Source organism: Mobula hypostoma, chromosome 25 (genome assembly GCF_963921235.1).
Source record: "Mobula hypostoma chromosome 25, sMobHyp1.1, whole genome shotgun sequence".
NCBI lineage: Eukaryota > Metazoa > Chordata > Chondrichthyes > Myliobatiformes > Myliobatidae > Mobula > Mobula hypostoma.
Window position 1 is genome coordinate 4,790,022 of NC_086121.1, and position 20,831 is coordinate 4,810,852.

The window sequence follows — 20,831 nt, forward strand, 5'->3', positions numbered from 1 at the left end:
TTCAAAGGAAATTTATTACGAAGTACATACTGGATAATTCACCATACGTTTACGAGATTACGTTTCTTGCGGGAATTCATAGTAGAATAGAGAAATACAATAGAATCAATGAAAAACTACACACAAACACAGACCAACAAACAATCAACGTACAAGAGAAGGCAAACTGTGAAAATACAAGAAGCAGATGGATAGATCTGAGAACACGAGCTGTGCAATGTCTGAAATCAAGTCCATAGGTTGTGGAATCAGTTCAGTGCTGAGGTGGATGAAGCTATCCACGCTGGTTCAGGAGTCTGATGGTTGAAGGGTAATAACTGTTCCTGAACCTGGTGGTGTGGGACCTGAGACTCCTGCAGCTCCTTCCTGATGATAGTAGTGAGGAGAGAGCATAACCGAGATGGTGGATGCTGCTTTCCTGCAACAGCGCTCTGTGCAGGTGTGCTTAATGCTGGGGAGGGCATTTCCTGTGACAGACCGGGCCGTATCCACATGAACGACCAACGTACAAAAGACAAACTGTGCAAATACAAAAAAATTAAGTAAATAAATAATTCTGAGCATACGAGTTGTAGATTCCTTGAAAGTGAGTCCATAGGTTATGGAATCAGTTCAGCGTGGAGGTGAGTGAAGTTATCCACGCCGGTTCGGGAACCTGATGGTTGTAGGGCAATGGATGTTCCTGAACCTGGTGGTGTGCCCTAAGGCTCCCACCACATTCATTCAATATTTATTTTCCAATTAACACCCACTCATAATCGCATTTCTGTTGGTGTGTTCTGGCTGTGAGCTAATTACTTGCTACATTCCATTACCAGGAGACGACAGGGCAGAGTGAGAGGCCCAGAAGCCGTGGGATAAGTTTAAAACAGTACAGCACAGGAACAGGCCCTTCGGCCCAGAGTCTGCAATGAACAGAATGCCGAAATAAATTAAACACTTCTGTCTGCACTCGATCAAATTCCCTCCAGGCCCAGCGTATTCAGGTGTCTGTCTAACCAGTCCATGCAAACCAAGATTACACTCCAAACCAGTCCAATTTGCCATTACTGAGCACATCTCCCGCTCAACCTCTCCAATGCATGCACACGTCTTTTACATGTACCTTCCTCAACCATTTTCACTGGCAGCTCGTTCCATACACTGACCACCCTCTGGGTGAAAAAGTTGCTGCTCATGTTCGCATTAAATAAAGGTTGAATATTATTTGCTTGATTGTAGGAAAATGAATGGAATTGAATAGTCTTTATTGCTTACATCCTTCACATACACGAGGAGTAAAAATTTTTATGTTACGTCTCCGTCTAAATGTGCAATCATAGTCATTTATAATCATTTGTAATAAATAGAACAGTCAATGTAACATAGAAATACACTCAAATCAGCGTGAGTTAATCAGTCTGATGGCCTGGTGGAAGAAGCTGTCCCCGAGCCTGTTGGTCCTGGCTTTTATGCTGTGGTACCATTTCCCAGATGGTAGCAGCTGGAATAGATTGTGGTTGGGGTGACTCCGGTCCCCAATAATCATTTGGGCCCTTTTTTCACACCTGTCTTCATAAATATCCTGAATCATGTGAAGTTCACAACTACAGATGCGCTGGGCTGTCCGCACCACTCTCTGCAGAATCTGTGATTAAGTGAGGTACAGTTCCCATACCAGGCAGTGATGCAGCCAGTCAGGATGCTCTCAATTGTATCCTTGTAGAAAGTTCTTAGGATATAGGGGCCCATGGCAAACTTCTTCAACCGTCTGAGGTGAAAGTGGTGCTGTTGTGCCTTTTGCACCACACAGCTGGTGTGTACAGACCACGTGAGGTCCTCGGTGATATGGATGCTGAGGAACTTAAAGCTGTTTACCCTCTCAACCCCAGATCCATTGATGTCATTAGGGGTTAGCCCGTCTCCGTTCCTCCTGTAGTCCACAACCAGTTCTTTTGTTTTTGCAACATTGAGGAAGAGGTTGTTTTCTTGACACCACCGTGTCAGAGAGACGATTTCTTCCCTGTAGGCCACATTGTTATTGTTTGAGATTAGACCAATCAATGTAGTGTCGTCAGCAAATTTAATTAGCAGATTAGAGCTGTGTGTAGGGACACAGTCATGGGTATACAGGGAGTAAAGGAGAAGAGAGATTTGATACAGGTATACGGAATTCTGTAGATAGGGTGAATGCAAATAGGCTTTCTCCCCTGAGGTTGGGTGTGACTAGAACTAGGTCACGCATTAAGGTGAAAGTTGCATTATTTAAGGGGAAGATGAAGGGAACTTCTTCACTTCATATTTCACAACAGTGATATTAAACCTGATGCTGAATCACTCAGACAGTGCCATGGTGAGTGTGGAATGAGCTGCAGTGGAAGGTTTGATTGCATCATTTAAGAGAAGGTTGGACAATTAAGTGGATGGGAGGGCTATGGGACTAGGTAGAATAATAGTTCAGCATGAATTAGCTGAGCTGTAGGGCCTGTTTCTGTGCTGTAGTGCTCGATGACTCTACCAGCTCACCTTAAAACCACATCCTCTGTACGGCTTAAATTTGGGCAAACTGAGGTACAGGTCATTGCTGGTCTGAGAACAGTAGACAATGATGGTTTAGAGTGGTGTCCAGAAGGGAACATCCATCAAAGATCCCCATCGTGCCATGTTCTTGCAGCTACGATCAGGCAGGTGGTAGCAAAGCCTGAAGATTCACACCACCAGGTTCAGGAACAGCAACTGCCCTTTAACCGTTCAGTTCTTCAACCGACCACTACAACCCTAATCACCACAGTTTAGCAACAGGATGACCACTAGGTTCAATGATGTTCAGATTGTGTTCTCGTAAACATCACACACAATTTATGTTCGGTCTATGTTTTCCTTCTGATGCTTTGTGTCTGTGATGCCGCTGCAAAGAAGTTTTCCAAATTTATTGTTTGACTCCGTGGCCATTTTATTAGGTACACCCGCAATAAAGTGTGCCCACTGATTACATCTGTGGTCTTCTGCTGCTGTATTCCATCCACTTCAATGTTCAACATATTATGTGTTCAGAGATGTTCTTCTGCACATCACTGTTGTAATGTGTATGTGTTTTTTAAAGTTACTGTTGCCTTCCTGACAGCTTGAACCAGTCTTATTGCGTATTTAATATTTCAGTAGTAGTTGAGTAATATTGTACAAGAAGGGTCAGAGCCATCTCTATTTCCTGAGGAGACTGAGGTCCTTTAACATTTGCCAGACGATGCTGAGGACGTTCTACGAGTCTGTGGTGGCCAGTGCTATCATGTCTGCTGTTGTGTGCTGGGGCAGCAGGCTGAGGGTAGCAGACACCAACAGAATCAACAAACTCATTCGTAAGGCCAGTGATGTTGTGGGGATGGAACTGGACTCTCTCACGGTGGTGTCTGAAAAGAGGATGCTGTCTAAGTTGCATGCCATCTTGGTCAATGTCTCCCATCCACTACATAACGTACTGGGTGGGCACAGGAGTACATTCAGCCAGAGACTCATTCCACCGAGATGCAACACAGAGCGTCACAGGAAGTCATTCCTGCCTGTGGCCATCAAACTTTACAACTCCTCCCTTGGAGGGTCAGACACCCTGAGCCAATAGGCTGGTCCTGGACTTATTCCCTGGCATAATTTACATGTTACTATTTAACTATTTATGGTTTTATTACTATTTATTATTTATGGTGCAACTGTAATGAAAACCAATTTCCCCTGGGATCAATAAAGTATGACTATGACTAAATTTGTTTGACTCAGCATTCTTGTTTGTTTAAACAATTCATTATGGATTATAAGGTACTGTGCAAAAGTCTTAGGCATATATATACAAGACAGAGGGACAGCAAGCGAGCCTAAGACTTTTGCACAGTACTGTAGTAACTTTATGTATTGCACTGTACTGCTGCTGCTGCTGCAAAAAATCATGACGTGTGAGTGATGATAAACCTGATCTGGGTCTCTATTGTGGACTGAGAGTGGGAAGGGGGCAGGGAGAGGACAATCATGGTTCAGAAAAGCAGAAAGGAGAGGAGAGGGAATGGGAAGCACCAGAGGGACATTCTGTAATGATCAATAAACCAATTGTTTGGAATTAAATGAGCTTGCCTGGTGTCTTAGGGCCAGGTGTGTCTTAACCCTGCCCCAGACCCCTCCCGTGACACTCCACCCTCACCATTCCCAACATCCTTTGCTCCCATCAGATTTACAAACTCACTGTCTGCTCCACATTGACAAATACAGTACTGTGCAAAATTCTCAGGCACCCTAGCTATATACATCTGCCTTAGACTTTTGCAGAATACTGTATGTAAGAACGTAAACTGCATATGTCATGACGCTACCACACCATATGTGCACATCTCACCAAAAGTAAAAACAAAGCACACAACTTATCTGGCAGCTCTCTTGCTTTCTTTTTGATTAGTTTTTTATGTCAGCTTAAACTAGTCTAACCATTCTCTTCAAACCTCTCTCTTTAACAAGGCATTTTCACCCACAGAGCTGGATGCTTTTTTGTTTTTCTCCCATTCTCTGTAAATTCTAGAGACTGTTGTGCGTGAAAATTCCAGGAAATCAGCTATTTCTGAGATACTCAAATCATCCCATCTGGCACCAACAATCATTCCACAGTCAAAGTCACTGAGCTCACATTTCTTCCCCATTCTGATGTTAGATCTGAACAACAACTGAACCTCTTGACCATGCCTGCATGCTTTTATGCATTGAGTTGCTGCTGCCAAATGATTGGCTGATTAGATATTTGCATTAACGAACAGGTATACAACTGTACTTAATAAAGGGGCCTCTGAGGGTATACGTACTTGCATGTGACAATAAATTTGGCTTTGGTTCTAGTTGGTTGAGGACACACCTGGGACAACTTGGATTCGGTTCAGCGCGTCTGTCTGAACATGTATAGATAGATGCCAGGAATGGTGAGAGTAAGCACTTTTGTCAAAGGGAACAATGAGATACCAATTCCACTTACAGATCAGCCAACAACACAAGCAACTGAGAACAGTACACTGGAAATCCAATATCACTGTTAGTGCAAGGTAGAGGAAAATTAGAGTGACTTGCACTTATGTAAGAAGAGATTGGACAAACTCAGGTTGATTTATAAGGCTGTACTTGAAATATTATGAGCTGTTTTGGGCCCTTTGTCTGAGAAATTATTTGCTGGCATTTGAGAGGGTCCAGGCAAGGTTCAGAAGAATGATTCCTGGAATAAAAGCATTAACAAATGAAGAGCGTTGGATGGCTCTGGGCCTGTACTCACTGGAGTTTAAAGAATGAGGGAGTATCTCATTGAAACCAATCAAATATCGAAAGGCCTAGACAGAGTGGAGTGAAGTGGAGAGGATGCTTCCTTTAGTGGGAGAGCCTAGGACCAGACAGCACAGCCTCAGAACAGAAGGACATTCCATTAGAAACGAGATAAGGTGGGATTTCTTTAGCCAGAAGGTGGCGAATCTGTGGAATTCATTGCCCCAGACAGCTGTGGAGGCCAAGTAACTGGGGTAAGTTTAAAGCAGAGGCTGATAGGTTCTTGATTAGTCAGGGCATCAAATGTCACGGGGTGAAGGCCGGACAATGACTTTGAGAGGGAAAATAAATCAGCCATGACAGAATGTTTATCAGTGGAAGGATCATAAATGGGGCAGACAGTCAGAATCTCCCTCCCAGGGTAGAAATGGCAAGTACTAGAGGACAGGAAGTGAAAGTGAGATGGGGAATATTTAAAGAGATGTATGGAGTGCTCTTTTACAGAATGTGGAAGGTGCCGGGAAAGGAGCTACTGGAGGTGGTGCTGGCGGCAGATATGATAGTGGTGCTTAAAGGGCTCTTGGATAGACAGATGAATGTGCAGGGAATGGAGGAATACGGATCGTGTGCAGGCCAAAGTTTAATGTGGCATTGTATTCAGTACATACTTTGTGGGCTGAAGGGCCTGTTCCTGTGCTGTACTGTTCTACCTACTTGAATCTACAGACCAACACAAGTCCCATTCACCTCATTCCTACAACCCCACTCCCTTGCTGATATTTGGTGCTTGTGTGAGACAGAGATTCACACAAGAAACCGCTGAAAAGTGTTCCCCAATGAGAACACATAACTTTTAAATAAGGGAGTTGTTTTTTTTTAATTACAGGAAACACAGACTGTGATGCACGAAGGATAAGCCAAGGCATTTTTTCCCTGGACCGTAGGAGGCCGAGGGGTGATCTTATAGAGGCTTATAAAATCATGATGGTACAAACAAGGCAAATGCAAAGGATGTGAGGCAGAGGCTTTATAAGGCATTGGTCAGACCACAATTGAGAATATCATGAACAGAACTTGGGCCCCTTATCTAAGAAAAGTTGTGCCGGCATTGGAGAGGCTTCAGAGGAGGTTCACAAGAATGATTCTGGGAATGAAAGGGTTAATGTATCAGAAACGTGTGATGGCTCCGTGCTTGTACTCGCTGAAGTTTAGCAGAGCGAAGGGGATTTCATTGAAACCTTTCAAATGTTGAAAGGCCCAGATAGAGTGGATGTGGAGAAGATGTTTTCTATAGTAGGGGAGTCTAGGACCAGAGGGCACAGCCTCAGAATGGAGGGTCATTGCTTTAGAAATGAGATGAGGAGGAATTTCTTTAGCCAGAGGGTGGTGAATCTGTGGAATTCATTGCCACAGATGGCTATGGAGGTCAAGTCATTGAGTATACTTAAAGCAGAGGTTGACAGGTTCTTGATTAGTCAAGGCATCAAAGGTTACAGGGAGGACAGAAGAATGGTTTTGAGATGGATAATAAATCAGCCATGATCGAATGGCAGAGCATAAGTGAGGGGCCAAATGGCTTAATTCTGAGCCTGTGTCTTATGATAGAGTCGTCAAATACTAGAGGGTATAGGTTTAAGGTGAGAGAGAGAAGATTTAAAGGGAACACATCTTTTTCCACACCGTGTATATGGAACAAGCTACCAGAGGAAGTGATGGAGGCAGATACAATTAGAAGAGATTTAGAGGGAAACATGGATGGGAAAGGTTTTTAAGAGAATATGGACCAAACACAGTGAAATGGGACTAGCTCAAGTAAGCAGCTCTGTCACAAGGGAGGAGTTAAATTACTCAATGACGCTATGGCATTTCATTCAAGTTATGCTGACAAATTGGCAGAGGTGTCATAAATGAAATAATTTTTGGGACCCTAACTCTTTTAATGTTATCAGGAGATCCCAGAGAATACTTCATGTTCAATTAAATCATTTTGAAACACGCAGAAATGTAGGTCACTTGTCAACAGCTGTCGGTCAAATACAACAAACAGGATGAGCACAATTTAGAGTTCATCTCAATAAATGAGTGTAGTTATCCTCGTTTTGTTCAAGAGTCCGATGATTGAGGGGTAGTAACTATTCTTGAACCTGATGTTGTGAGTCCTGAGGCACTCGTACCTTCTACCTGATGGCAGCAGCAAGAAAAGAGCATGGCCTGGGTGGTGAGGATCACTGATTCCTACGACAGTGTTTCATGTAGATGTGGTCAATGATTGGGAGAGTTTTACCCATGATGTACTGGGTCGAATCCACTAACTTTTGTAGGACTATCCACTCAAAGGCATTGGTGTTCCCGTACCAGGCCGTAATGCAGCCAGCAAATGCACTTTCCCTACACATCTATAGAAGTCTGAAAAGTTTTATGATGTCATGTCGGATCTGCACACACTCCTAAGGGAGTAGAGGCTCTGCCTCTACCTTTAAATGTAGAGACATTTAAGAGACTCTGTGGTGCTGTGGTAAGTAATCATCACAGGTTAGGGCTCTTCAGGGACCATTTCACTGAAAAGTGAGCAGAAAATCAATTTTGTTGTTGTGTTTGTGGAATAAGATTTACAGGAATAGGTCCTGGTGTTTCTTCACAAAAACAGTTGCAAGTTTAGGTCTGACTCTGGTTTTAGGTGCTCACCAAATTGGCATCAGGGAAACACGGCACGTCCATCACCACCAGGACTACACGTCATCTCTGAAACCTCTTTCCCATAGCTACGCAGCTTCTCAACAAAACCCACTCACATGTAATACTCTAACTGTCCCTGCACAACGTCTGTTAAATGGTCTTTCTAGCTCTCCTTGCTCTGTTCATAATTATTGAGTCTGTTCATAGATTTACATTTATATTTGACTATTGACGTTTGCAATTGTGACCGTTCTGCTAATTCTTGTGTTGTCTGTTACAGAGTATTATCCCGTGTTTTATGCTTGGCACCAAAACACAATCAATTCTGGCAATAAAGTGATTCTTATTCTGAACATGGATTCATAGAGCATGACAGCACAGAATCAGGCCTTTCTGCTATCTCGTCAGTACTGGCTCGCCTAGCCCCATCGACCCACTCTTGACCACAGCCCTCCAAATTCCTCCCACCTATCCAGGAAATTTGCACCTATCTTAACTCCTTGTAACTGTGTGATTGAATGCGCACCCACCACTCCCACTGGCAGCTCGTTTCACACTGATACCACCCTCTGGGGCAAGAAGTTTCCCATCAGGTTCCCCTTAAATACTTCACTTTTCATTCTAGTGGAAGTCTCACCCAATGTGAGGACAGAAAGCCTACTTGCATTCACCCTATCTACATGCCTCATAATCTGGTACACACTCATAATATTGTAACATACTGCAACCTTCAGCAGAGGCTGAGAGGACAGAAGAAAGGCAAGACACAATCCTCAGGGAAACAAGACAACTTTTCCCAAACTAATATATAAATTGAGATTGTGTTATGTTCTGTGTAATCGAGTTTTAAGATCATAAGACATATCCATCATTGCTGATTTATTATCTCACTCAACACTGTTTTCCTGCTGTCTGCTTCGTAATCTTTGATGCTCTGATTAATCAAGAACCTATCAACCTCTGCTTTAAGTATATCTAATGACTTGGTCTCCGCAACCGTCTGTGGCAATGAATTTTCCACAGAGTCACCACCATCTGTCTAAAGAAATTCCTCCTCACTGCTGTTCCAAGGGGATGTCCTTCTTTTCAAAGGCCCCACCCAACCCATCAGGCAGAAGGTCCAAAAGCATGAATGTACGGAACCACCAGGCTCAAGGTCAGCTTCTATCCCATTATTGTGAAACATTTAAACAGACCTCCTGCGCAGTAACATGATTGTTCACCTCACAATCTACCTCGTTACCATCTTGCACTTTATTGTCTACCTAGACTACTTTTTCAGTAGCTTTTACACTTTAGTTTGCATTATGTTATGTTTACCTCAACGCACTATGTAACGATCTGATCTGTACAAACAGTTTGCAGGGTAAGGTTTTCACTATACCGCAGCACAAGTGACCATGATAAGTCAATATCAATACCTTTTCTACTCGTGTACCTGTCCAAATGTCTTTGAAACATTGTAATTGTACCCAAGGTGGGGGGGGGGGTGAAGAGATACACCTCTACCAAAGCAGGTGTAAGGTGCTCCTTCCCCTTCACTAGCCTGCAGGTCACCCTCGGGCAAGGTGTAGCCCCTGCTTAGCCCCCCAACCCCACCCCATCAGGGTCAAGTGAAGCCATGGGAGCCTTATAAAGCCTCAGCATAACCTTTTTATATTCTACTCCTCACAAACGCTGCCTTTGCCTTCCTTACCACCGACTCAACACTTAGGGAATCTAGCACAAGTCCTCCCAAGTCCCTTTCCACCTCTGCTTTCTGTACTTTCTCCCCGTTTAGAAAATAGCCTGCGCCATTATCCCTCCTACCAAAGTGCAGGCACCTCCTCGCCGGTTCTCCCAATCTGTCTCCGCCCTTCTGCGGATTCCCTGCCTCCTCAACGCCACCTGCCCCCGCCCTCCACCACCACCTATCTCAGTATCATCCGCAAACTTCTCCCCGTAACCTTTGACGCCCTTCCTGATCATGGACCTTACCCAGCTCCGCTTTCTGTGCTTACAGACAGAAGAGAAACCTCAAACCTCTGGCTTAGAGGTGACGGTTCTCCCCGCTGACCTTGAGTGGGGGGGGGGGAGAAACTATTTGAGTGGAATGCTGCAGTTTGGCTCAGGCTCGGGAACAAAACTAAACCGACTGGTTGTCGCGATTCCAAAAGGATGGGCATTTGTGTGAGAGTGTATGCTCCCCTGAGGCACTCTATTCAGAGATTGGTTCTTTTTGTAACTTTCAGTAGCCCGCGGCCATGTTATTCTCAACACGCTCCCAGTTCGCAGGGTGGAATGGTTCACCCCATTGTCACGTAGTTCCAGGTGTAACCCACCACAGGCGCCAACTTTTTAATAAAACTCACCCAACTTTCGCAAACTTCAATAAAGCCTTTAAAAGACACCCACACACTCAGCAACCTCACTAACAAAAAGCAAAGCCACAATAAAAAGCCGGGGGATTGCACAAGAGGGGGCTCGCACCCCGCAATATCAGAATCGGGTTTCATATCGCTGTCACAAGTCGTGAAATGTGTCGTTTTGCTGCAGCCTGCATTGCAATACTTAACAATAAAAATCATAAATTACAATAAGTAGATATGGAAAGAATTCGATCAAAAAAGTAGTGAGGTAGTGTTTATGGATTCATATCTGATTAATATCTCACAATTTGGTCTCCCTCGATCCGAAAGTTATCCCTGAGAACAAAACTAAATTTCTTTTTGCAAATCCAATCCCTGGGAACAATACTGGATTTCCCATTGCAATGACTTTGAAAAAAAGAGTTAACACCTATACCAACATTATAAATGTTCCGGCCTTGTATATGAGGGGTAAGTTTTACCAGTAATCTTGGAGAGCGCTCCCTCCCTCCCTTCTCTCCCTCTCCCTCTCGCTCTGAAGCTCTTTACCTTGCAAGAGTAGGTATTGTGTACGGGATCCACGTTCATTATCTCCTCCACCGTGCCGGTCAGCACTACGTTTGCCTCCTCTTCCCGGTTCTCCAGCGCCTTCTCGGGGCAAAGGCGGCAGCAGACGTGGGCAGCGAGGCAGAGGAGAAGAAGGAGGTCAGCGGAGAAAGTCCGTATCTCGGCCCCTTCTCGTCCCATCCTCGACCGTGAGGAGAAAGAACACACACACCAAAAAAAAGTACAAAAGGTTTTTTGTTCGTAAAATGTCTTGTTTTTTTAAAAAAAAAATCCCGTTGAGCAGTTGGCAGGTTTGGCTCGCAGGTGTACTTAAGACATAGGGAGGCGATTGTCCACAGCGTTCAGGATGCAGAGAGGGCTGCCTCTGTCTAACATCAGCCGGAGGTTCAGACAGAATGCACGATCAGTCTCTCTGTCTTTTCTCTCTCTCTCTCTCTCTCTCTCTCTCTCTCTCTCTCTCTGTGGCTGGGATTTGCATAAATCAGCTCGCCGAACACTGATCAGCTCCCACTCTCACTCACTGTTAAAACGCCACGACCGGAAATGCAGTTGAGACTCCGGCGTTAATCAATAACCACACGCCGACGTGATCGGACTGTCCCCGGCAGGGTGGGGGAATCGTTGAGAGGCTGCCAGGTGGAATTTGGCAGATTTTATCCGGCTGCAGTGTGTGAGTCTCCCCCTCCCTCTTTCTCTTTAAATGTCTGTCTCTCTCTCTCTTTCTTTCTCTCTTCTCCCTTTCTCTACCCCCATTTTCTCTCTCTCCCCCTTTCTTTCTCTACCCCTCTCCCCTCTCTTTCTCCCCCTGTCCCGTTCCCCCCACCTCACCCCTTTCATCCCTCCGCTCCTCTCTTCCCCTCTCCTCCCTCCCTGTCTCCTCTCTCTCTCTCTCTCACCCCCCCCTCTCAACCCCTCCCCCTCCCTCCAAGTGGGGTGTGTGAATGACTCCCCACCTTTCAGGAGGTGCATATGTCTGCAATGCAATTTGCTGTAAGTTCCATTGCCCCCATCAGGGCTTCTCAGGAAGACACCGCATTGAGTGACCGGGCACAATGCAGGATCATGGTCCGACCCCAGAATTAAAAAAGACCCTTGAGCAGTGTGAGGTGGGGAGGGGGGAATGCCGGGATATTCTGCCCAACCCACGTCGTTGGGATGTTGGAGGAAACTGGAGCACCTTGGGAAACCCATGCAGTAGGCTCGCTTTTTGTGATGTGGTCTCCTGGCGCTTTCTTTTTAAGCTTATTAAGTTTACTTTGATAGGCCCAGGGATTCTGTGTTACTCGTATTACTTAAGCGGATTCCTGATTATTGCAAATTGCAGGGTCCGAGTTTTGAGAATGTTACTTCTCGCAGTGTCGCTCAGCTGTGCCCCCATGTTCTTTTGGAATAAACTCTGGTCACCATCTCTACGTCAAAGTCTGTCTTTACCCCTGCACTTGGGTTCTGATATTGCCAGCGCACACTGTGACACGCAGGACCGTAAAGGCCTTTTACCACGCTACAACTCTAAATAAAATAAAACTCTGAGGGCAGTTGATGGAAATTTCGTGGGAATATAAAAATTGGGATTAATGAAGGATTTAGTGCACCAGAGACCACAGATGCTGCAAAACAGAGGAACAGGCAATCCGCTGGTAGAAGCCAAGGGGTCAAGCAGTAAAGGGGAGTGCAACGTTTATCTTGAAACCATACTTCAACATATTCCTTGATGCTCAACCACTAGAGTTCTTCCAGCTGTACCATTGAGAGCATACTCACCAACTGCATCTCAGTATGGTATGGCAATTGTCCCGTATCGGACCGCAAAGCACTCCAGCGTGTGGTGAAAACTGCCCAGCGGATCATCCGCACCCAATTTCCCACCATTGAGAACATCTACCATAAACGTTGCCTGGGCAGGGCGAAAAGCTTTATCAGGGATGCAACTCACCCTAATCATGGACTTTTTACTCTCCTCCTATCCAGTAGGCGCTACAGGAGCCTCCGCTCCTGCACCAGCAGGCACAGGAAGAGCTTCTTCCCTGAGGCTGTGACACTGCTGAACCTCTCATCACAGCGCTAAGCAGTATTGCATCTGTATTGTACTGTCTCAGTACTTTTATATTTGTGTGCTGTAGCACTTCTTTAATTTGCAGTTGGAGTTTGTAAATTATACTATTCTTTGCATTTCTGGTCAGATGCTAAATGCATTTCATTGGCTTTGTATCTGTACTCGGTACAATGACAATAAAGTTGAATCTAGTCTAATCTGATCTAATTTATTGTTACTGTAAATGGTGATTGGTGGTCAGCACAGGCTCGGTGGGCTGAAGGACATCATTCTCTTTGTTCAAAGATGCTCCTCTGCACACCACTGCGTGGTTATTTGAGTTACTGACACCTTCCTGTCAGCTTGAACAAGAGTGGCTATACTCCTCTAACTCTCATTAACCGGCGTTTTTGCCCACAGAACTGACACTTACTGAATTTCTCTTTTATTTTTCATACCATTCTCTGTAAACTCTAGAGCAGGGATTCACAACCTTTTTTATGTCATGGACCCCTACCATTAACCAAGGGGTTCACGGACCCTTGGTTGCGAATCCCCTCTCTAGAGACTGTTGTGAGTGAAAATCCCAGGAGATGAGCAGTTTCTGAGATACTCAAACCACCCCATCTGGCACCAGCATTCATTCCATGGTCAAACTGATGTTTGGTCTGAACAACAGCTGAGCCTCTTGACCATGCCTGCATGCTTTTATGCGTTGAATTGCTGCCACATGATTGGCTGATTAGACATCTGTATTCATGAGCAGATGCACCTAATAAAGTGACCACTGAGTGTGTGCCACCATATTCTAATCAGCAATGTCTCATGCTCCGCATCTGGGTGACAGTAGACATATAATTCAATCCCTGTCTGATCACTGACAGTTGTGCTGTGTTCTCATCACGGGTAAACATTGTGTACTGGCAGTGATCCTAGATTAGCTAAATCTCTGAATGCTCTAATAGGTAAATCTGCCACTAATCCCTGCAGACCAAATGATACCACATTTGATCCTTTCTATCTAAGCAATCTAAACGCGGAGCAGGAATGGGAGTGGTAGGTACATAATTGACATAATTATTTCTGGGATGTACGGGAGATTGCACATTATGGATGTGAAAAGTCATTCAGGGTTTTGAGCACTGAGATGAGTCAACTGTGCTGACGCGCTTCAACAATGTAAAAGCATTCCCACTTGCCGGCACCGAGCTTCAAGGTCCATCGAGGTCATGGCTCAGGCTCAGGTAGTTAGGCAGAACCAACTGACTTCCTTTCCTACCATCAGGCAGAAACTACCACCGTGTCAGAATGAGGACTGTTAGGCTGGGAAACAGCTTCCTCTCCCAGGCTGTGTGACTTCTGAACACCCTGCTACCACCCAGTACACAATAGTTATAACAGCAAGTAACAGTATACTGTTGTATTTTTAACTATATGCACTTTATGTCATCTTGTACATCTACAGAATACTTTTTTTTTACATTTATTAATATTATTGTTAATATTATTCTATGTATTTGTGTCCCGTTTACTGACTAATTTTAGTCAGTTCTCTTGATATAAATTAAATTTACATAAAAGTGAACTGTTTCCTTTAAACAATTTAATACCAACTGATATTAACCTTCCTTTTAAAATTTTAAGAAAACAATTTACGTATTTAGGAGTAACAATTACTAAGAATTATAAAGATTTATTTAAGGAAATTTTTTAAAATTTATTGAATTATGTTAAAAAACACTTTCTAGTTGGTCGCCTCTCTCTTTATCACTGATTGGCCGAATTAATTCTATTAAAATGAATATTATTCTATGTGCCGTGTGCGATATATGTACTGTGTTTTGCAGCTTGATCCCAGAGGAACATTGTTTCGTTTAGCTGTGTACTGTACCTGTGTTCGGTTGAATGACGGACTTGAATTTTGAACTTAGTTGTTCTTTTTTTTTCGGTTTGTAGGGATGGTTTTTGTAACTGTACGGAGAGTTAACCTGCTCCAAGATCAATCTAACTCTTCCCTCCCACACAGCCCTCCATTTTGCTTTCATCTATGTGCCTATCTAAGAGTCTATAAAATCTTTCTAATGTATCCAGCTCTTCCACCATACCTAGCAGTGTGTTCCATGCACCGTCCACTCTCTGTGTAAAAAACTACCTCTGACATCCCCTCTACACTTATATTACCTTAAAAATATGCCCCTTGTATCCACCATTGCCACCCTGGGAGAAAGGACTCTGGCTGTCCACTTGATTTATGCCTCCTGTCATATCCTACATCTCTAGCAAGTTCAAAATTCACCATATACGTTTGTACAATCGTGAGATTAATTTCCTTGTAGGCATTCACAGTGGAACAATGACATTCAATAGGATCAATGAAAATCTACTGACAACCAATGTGCAAACTGTGCAAAAACAATAAATAAAACTGTATATAATTAATATGAAGAACATGAGTTATAGAGCTCCTGAAATTGAGTCCATAGTCACCTCTCAAGAGAATATCCAAACTTGAAATATTATTAGGTCGATTAGTTGGCATCTGTAAGTTAGTGCAGGTGGGTGACCAAATTTGGGGGAGTTGATTTGGGGGAATAGATTGTGGGGAATAGATCATGATATTAGACGGGTGACGGTAGTGGGATTTTTCTGTGATATACTCCATGGGCTAAATGGCCTTCAGTGTCGTAGGATATAAAGAGAACAGATTTCCTCACCAAAGTGAGCCAGAGGGGTTTTCAATACAGTGTGGTGGGTTTTTTTTCGTAATTATCATTGACAAGACTAACACACACTTCCACTCTCCCAGAATTCAGCAGGAAGATAGCCGCATTTCCAAAGCCAAAACATCCATTTATTCACAGTAAATCATGAAGGGGGAAGAAGCCAGAGTAAGAAGGTAGAGGAGTGGGGAGGAGTACAAGCTGGCAGGTGAAAGGAGAGGCCAGGTAAGGGGGAGGTATGTGGATGGAGAGGGAAAGATGAACAAAGAAAAAGACTCCAAAGTGAATCTACAGTACTGTGCAAAGGTCTTAGGCATATATATAGCTAGAGTGACAAAGACTTCTGTGCAGTACTGTAGAAAGTTTATTTATTACACTGTGTTGCTGCTGAAAAAAAAACAAATGTCATGATATATGTGAGTGATGATAAACCTGATTCTGATATGGGTCTCTATTGTGGACTGAGAGTGGGAAGGGATCAGGGAGAGGGGAATCATGGTTGGGAAAAGGGGAAGGGAGAGGGGAGGGAGTGGGAAGCACCAGAGAGACATTCTGTAATGATCAATAAACCAGTTGTTTGGAATCAAATGACCTTGCCCGGTGTCTCAGGGCTGGGTGTGTCTGCACCTGCACCACCCTGTCTCCCCACCCCCTGGCACTCCTTCTCTGCCACCTGTCCCAGACCCCTCCTGTGCCGCTCCACCCTCGCCATTCCCAACATCCTTTGCTCCCGCCAGATTTACAGACTCGCTCTCCACTCCACATTAACAAATACAGTACAGTGCAAAACCCTTAGGCACCCTAGCTATATATATGCACCTAAGACTTTGTATAGTACTGTATGCATATAAGCTGTCTTATGTATTTACATTTATTGTGTGTTTCTTTATTATTATTATTATTGTGCCTTTACCTTTGTGTGTTTTTTTGCGCTACATCAGATCCAGAGTAACAATTATTTCATTCTCCTTTACACTTGTGTCCTGGAATACTTTATTCAGATTCGGACTCATTCATTTATCACATGCTTGATCGCAGCATCGCTACAGGGTCAAACAAAGACGTTACTGTCTTTTTTTAAATGTATGTTTTTTATGATCACAGGACCCCGCCGGACATTAAGGATTTAAAGTACTTCGGGTCATAGAGTCATAGAAAAATACAGCACAGGAACCGGCCCTTCGGCCCATCTAGTCCATGCCAACTCCCATTGACCTGCACGGGGACCGTAGTTCTCCATACCCCTACCATCCATGCACCTATTCAATCTTCTCTTAAACATCTACACCATCAGTGAGTTGCTCGTTGACAGAGAGACTGAAGGAGTGGATGGATCATTCTGTTGCCTGCGTCAGAGAGGCATTGGAGGAGTCAGTGCGCAGTCTAACAGCGAATAGTCATCATGGGTATTCATGTGTGGTTGAATGACAATTCAACTTGCAGTTGTATGTGGAAACATACAGTGAAATGCATTATTTGCATTAACAGCCAACACAGTCTTAAGGGGCAGCCCACGAGTGTCACCACACATTCCAATGCCAACATAGCACACCCACAGTACAGATCAGAACATTATAGTCCAGTGCTACATAACTACCTGGGAAGAACTCAGAGAGAAAATGGTTCAGCTGTTCACGTGAGGCAGACAGAGCAGGGAGATGAGATGAACCATTTCACTCACAAACATTTGGACTGGGGAAAGAGAGAGAATGCAAGAGGGAGAGAGAGAGAGAGAGAGATCTGGAAGGTGAGACTAATTGGAAAGCTACTGTAGACAGCTGGTGCACTGTTGTATTTTATGCATGGTGTTATTTTTCTGGTGATCTGAGAGATAAACTCAATACATCAATGAAGCAAAACACAGTAGATGTCAGAAATCTGAATCAGGTTTATTATCACTCTTATATAACGTGGCTTCTTTGTTTTACGGCAGTAGTACAGTGCAAAGTCCTGAAGTTACTATAATTACAAAGTAAGTAAGTAAATAATGGAATAAAACTCAGGAAGAATGAGCGGGTGTTCTTAGGCTTACGGACCGTTCAGAAATCTGATAGCGGAGGGGAAGAAGCCGTTTCTGAATCAGGTACAGGAGCCTGAAGTGTGTGTCTTCAGGCTCCTGTACCTCCTCCCTGGAGGTAGTAATGAGAAGAGGGCACGTCCTAGGTGGTGAGGGTCCTTAGTGATGGACGTTGCCTTCTTCAGGCAACACCTTCTGAAGATGAACTTGATGGTGGGGAGGGTCGTGCCCCTGATGGAATGGCGGAGTTTACAACCCTCTACAGTCTGTTTCAACTCCTGTGCAATGGAGCCCCTATGCCAGTCTGAGATGCAGCCCATCAGAATGTTACTCTCTGTGCTTTGATCCGTTGAGCCCAAGAACAGATCAGAGCCAAGACTCCTCACTCTCTGGAAACCAAGAAAGGTGAGTACCTTGCACAGACGAGCAAGGATGAAAAGCACTGAAATAATGACTTTCTTTTAGATCACTCCGTCTCACCTTAATCCTATGCCCTCTAATTCTTGAATCCCTAACCTGGGAAAAAGACTGCTTCCATTCACCGCATCTGCACCCAGCATGATTTTATACACCTCTGCGTGATCACCCCTCCATCTTTTACAGTCCAAGGAATTAACTCCCAGCCTGTCGAACTTCTCCCTATAACCCAGTACCTTGAGTCCTGCCAACATGCTTGTCAATCTTTTCTACGCCAGATCAACGTGAAAGATCTCACAGATCTCTCTTCAGGATTCAAGGCTGTTTAACGTCATTTCCTGCATGCAAGTGTAAAGGAGAGCGAAATAATTGTTACTCCAGATCCAATTCAGCACAAAAAAAGATAAAAGAACAAATAAACACACAATAACATAAATACGAAAGATGGCTTATATACATAGAATGATTGTATGACCATAAAGTGATGCAAGTAGTGGTGGTTGGGTGTGTGGAAGGGCAGGTTAGTAGGTGGAGGTGTTGATCAGCCTTACTGCTTGGGGAAAGTAACTGTTTTTGAGTTTGGTGGTCCTGGTGTGGATGCTACATATCCTCCTCCCTGATGGGAGTGGGACAAACAGTCCATGAGCAGGGCGGGTGGGATCCTTCATGATGTAACTGGAAGTTCTTCCCAGAAGACCTGAGGAGAGCTAAGGCACCGGTGACCCCTGTTTCCATCCAGGGGGTCAGTGTGGACATGGTGGAGGATTACAAATACCTGGGGATACGAATTGACAATAAACTGGACTGGTCAAAGAACACTGAGGCTGTCTACAAGAAGGGTCAGAGCCGTCTCTATTTCCTGAGGAGACTGAGGTCTTTTAACGTTTGCCGGACAATGCTGAGGATGTTCTACGAGTCTGTGGTGGCCAGTGCGATCATGTTTGCTGTTGTGTGCTGGGGCAGCAGGCTGAGGGTAGCAGACACCAAAAGAACCAACGAACTCATTCGTAAGGCCAGTGATGTTGTGGGGATGGAAATGGACTCTCTGACGGTGGTGTCTGAAAAGAGGGTGCTGTCCAAGTTGCATGCCATCTTGGAAATGTCTCCCATCCACTACACAATGTACTGGGTGGGCACAGGAGTACATTCAGCCAGAGACTCATTCCATCGAGATGCAACACAGAGCGTCATAGGAAGTCATTCCTACCTGTGGCCATCAAACTTTACAACTTCTCCCTTGGAGGGTCAGACACCCTGAGCCAATAGGCTGGTCCTGAACTTATTTCCTGACATAATTTACATATTACTATTTAACTATTTATGGTTTTATTACTATTTATTATTTATGGTGCAACTGTAACGAAAACCAATTTCCCCCGGGATCAAAAAAGTATGACTATGACTATTATCTGATTTTCATACCTCAACCAATTACTCTACCTCATCATTTACAGATGACACAAAGGCTGACAAAGTTGTGAATAGTTAGAAGCTTATCACAGGATGTTGATAGGATGCAGAGTTGGGCAGAGAAATAGCAGATGAAGTTCAATCCGAAGAAGTGGGAAGTAAGATGGAACCTGAAGTCAGAATACAGGGTTAATGGAAAAATCCTCAGCAGTGTGAAGGAACTGGGGTATTTTAGGGTCCACGTCCACGCATCCCTCAAAGTTGCCGCACAAATTGACAGGTTGGTTAAGAAGGTGTATGTTGTGTTGGCCTTCATTAGTAGAGAATTGAGTACAAGAGCCACAAGGTAATATTGCAGCTCTATAAAACCCCGGTTAGACCACACTTGAAGTATTGTATTCCGCTCTAGTCATCTCATTGTAAGAAGGATGTGGAAGCTTTAGAGAGGGTGAAGAGGAGATTTACCAGGATTCCACCTGGATTAGAGAGCGTGTCTTATGAGGATAGATTGATCGAGCTAGGGCTTTTCTCTCTGGAGCAAAGGAGGGTGAGAGGTAACTTGATAGAGGTGCATAAGATTTTGAGAGGCATAGATCGAGTGGATAGCCAGCACCTATCTCCCGGGGCTGGAACAGCCAATAGCAGAGGACTTCTGCCTACGGTGAACGGAGGAAAGTTTAGGAAGTCCTCCGCTCCTCCCTCCACCTCCTTATTCTGGCTTCTGCCCCCCTCCTTTCCAGTCCTGATAAAGGGACTCGGTCCGAAACGTTGGCTGCTTGTTCATCTCCATGGATGCTGCCTGACCTGCTGAGATCCATCAGCACTTTGTGTGTGTTACTCTGGATTTTCAGCATCTGCAGAATCACTTGTGTTTTAGATTTATTGTGGCAAACACGAGGAATTCTGCAGATGCTGGAAATTCAGGCAACACACATCAAAGTTGCTGGTGAACGCAGCAGGCCAGGCAGCATCTCTAGGAAGAGGTACAGTTGACGTTTCGGGCCGAGACCCTTCGTCAGGACTAACTGAAAGAAGAGCTAGTAAGAGATTTGAAAGTGGGAGGGGGAGATCCGAAATGATAGGAGAAGACAGGAGGGGGAGGGATGGAGCCAAGAGCTGGACAGGTGATTGGCAAAAGGGATATGAGAGGATCATGGGACAGGAGGCCTAGAGAGAAGGAAAAGGGGGAGAGGGTAAAAAGCCCAGAGGATGGGCAAGGGGTATAGTGGGAGGGACAGAGGGAGAAAAATGAGAGAGAGAGAGAGAGAGAAAGAATGTGTGTATATAAATAAATAATGGATGGGGTACAAGGGGGAGGTGGGGCATTAGCTGAAGTTAGAGAAGTCAATGTTCATGCCATCAGGTTGGAGGCTACCCAGACGGAA

The 20,831-nt window shown here is 44.4% G+C and overlaps 1 protein-coding gene across 4 annotated transcripts in view; it reads right to left on the reverse strand.

Annotated features, from left to right (window-relative positions):
* The window catches only part of agrn (agrin), a 534,989-nt gene extending 523,612 nt beyond the window's left edge, over window positions 1-11,377 (reverse strand). For all 4 annotated transcript variants that reach the window (XM_063033167.1, XM_063033166.1, XM_063033165.1 and 1 more), the window contains exon 1: window positions 10,833-11,377. In XM_063033167.1, the coding sequence (XP_062889237.1) occupies window positions 10,833-11,030 (198 nt within the window). In that variant the 5' untranslated portion in view covers window positions 11,031-11,377. The remainder of the gene's footprint in view (window positions 1-10,832) is intronic.
* Window positions 11,378-20,831: the final 9,454 nt, after the last annotated feature.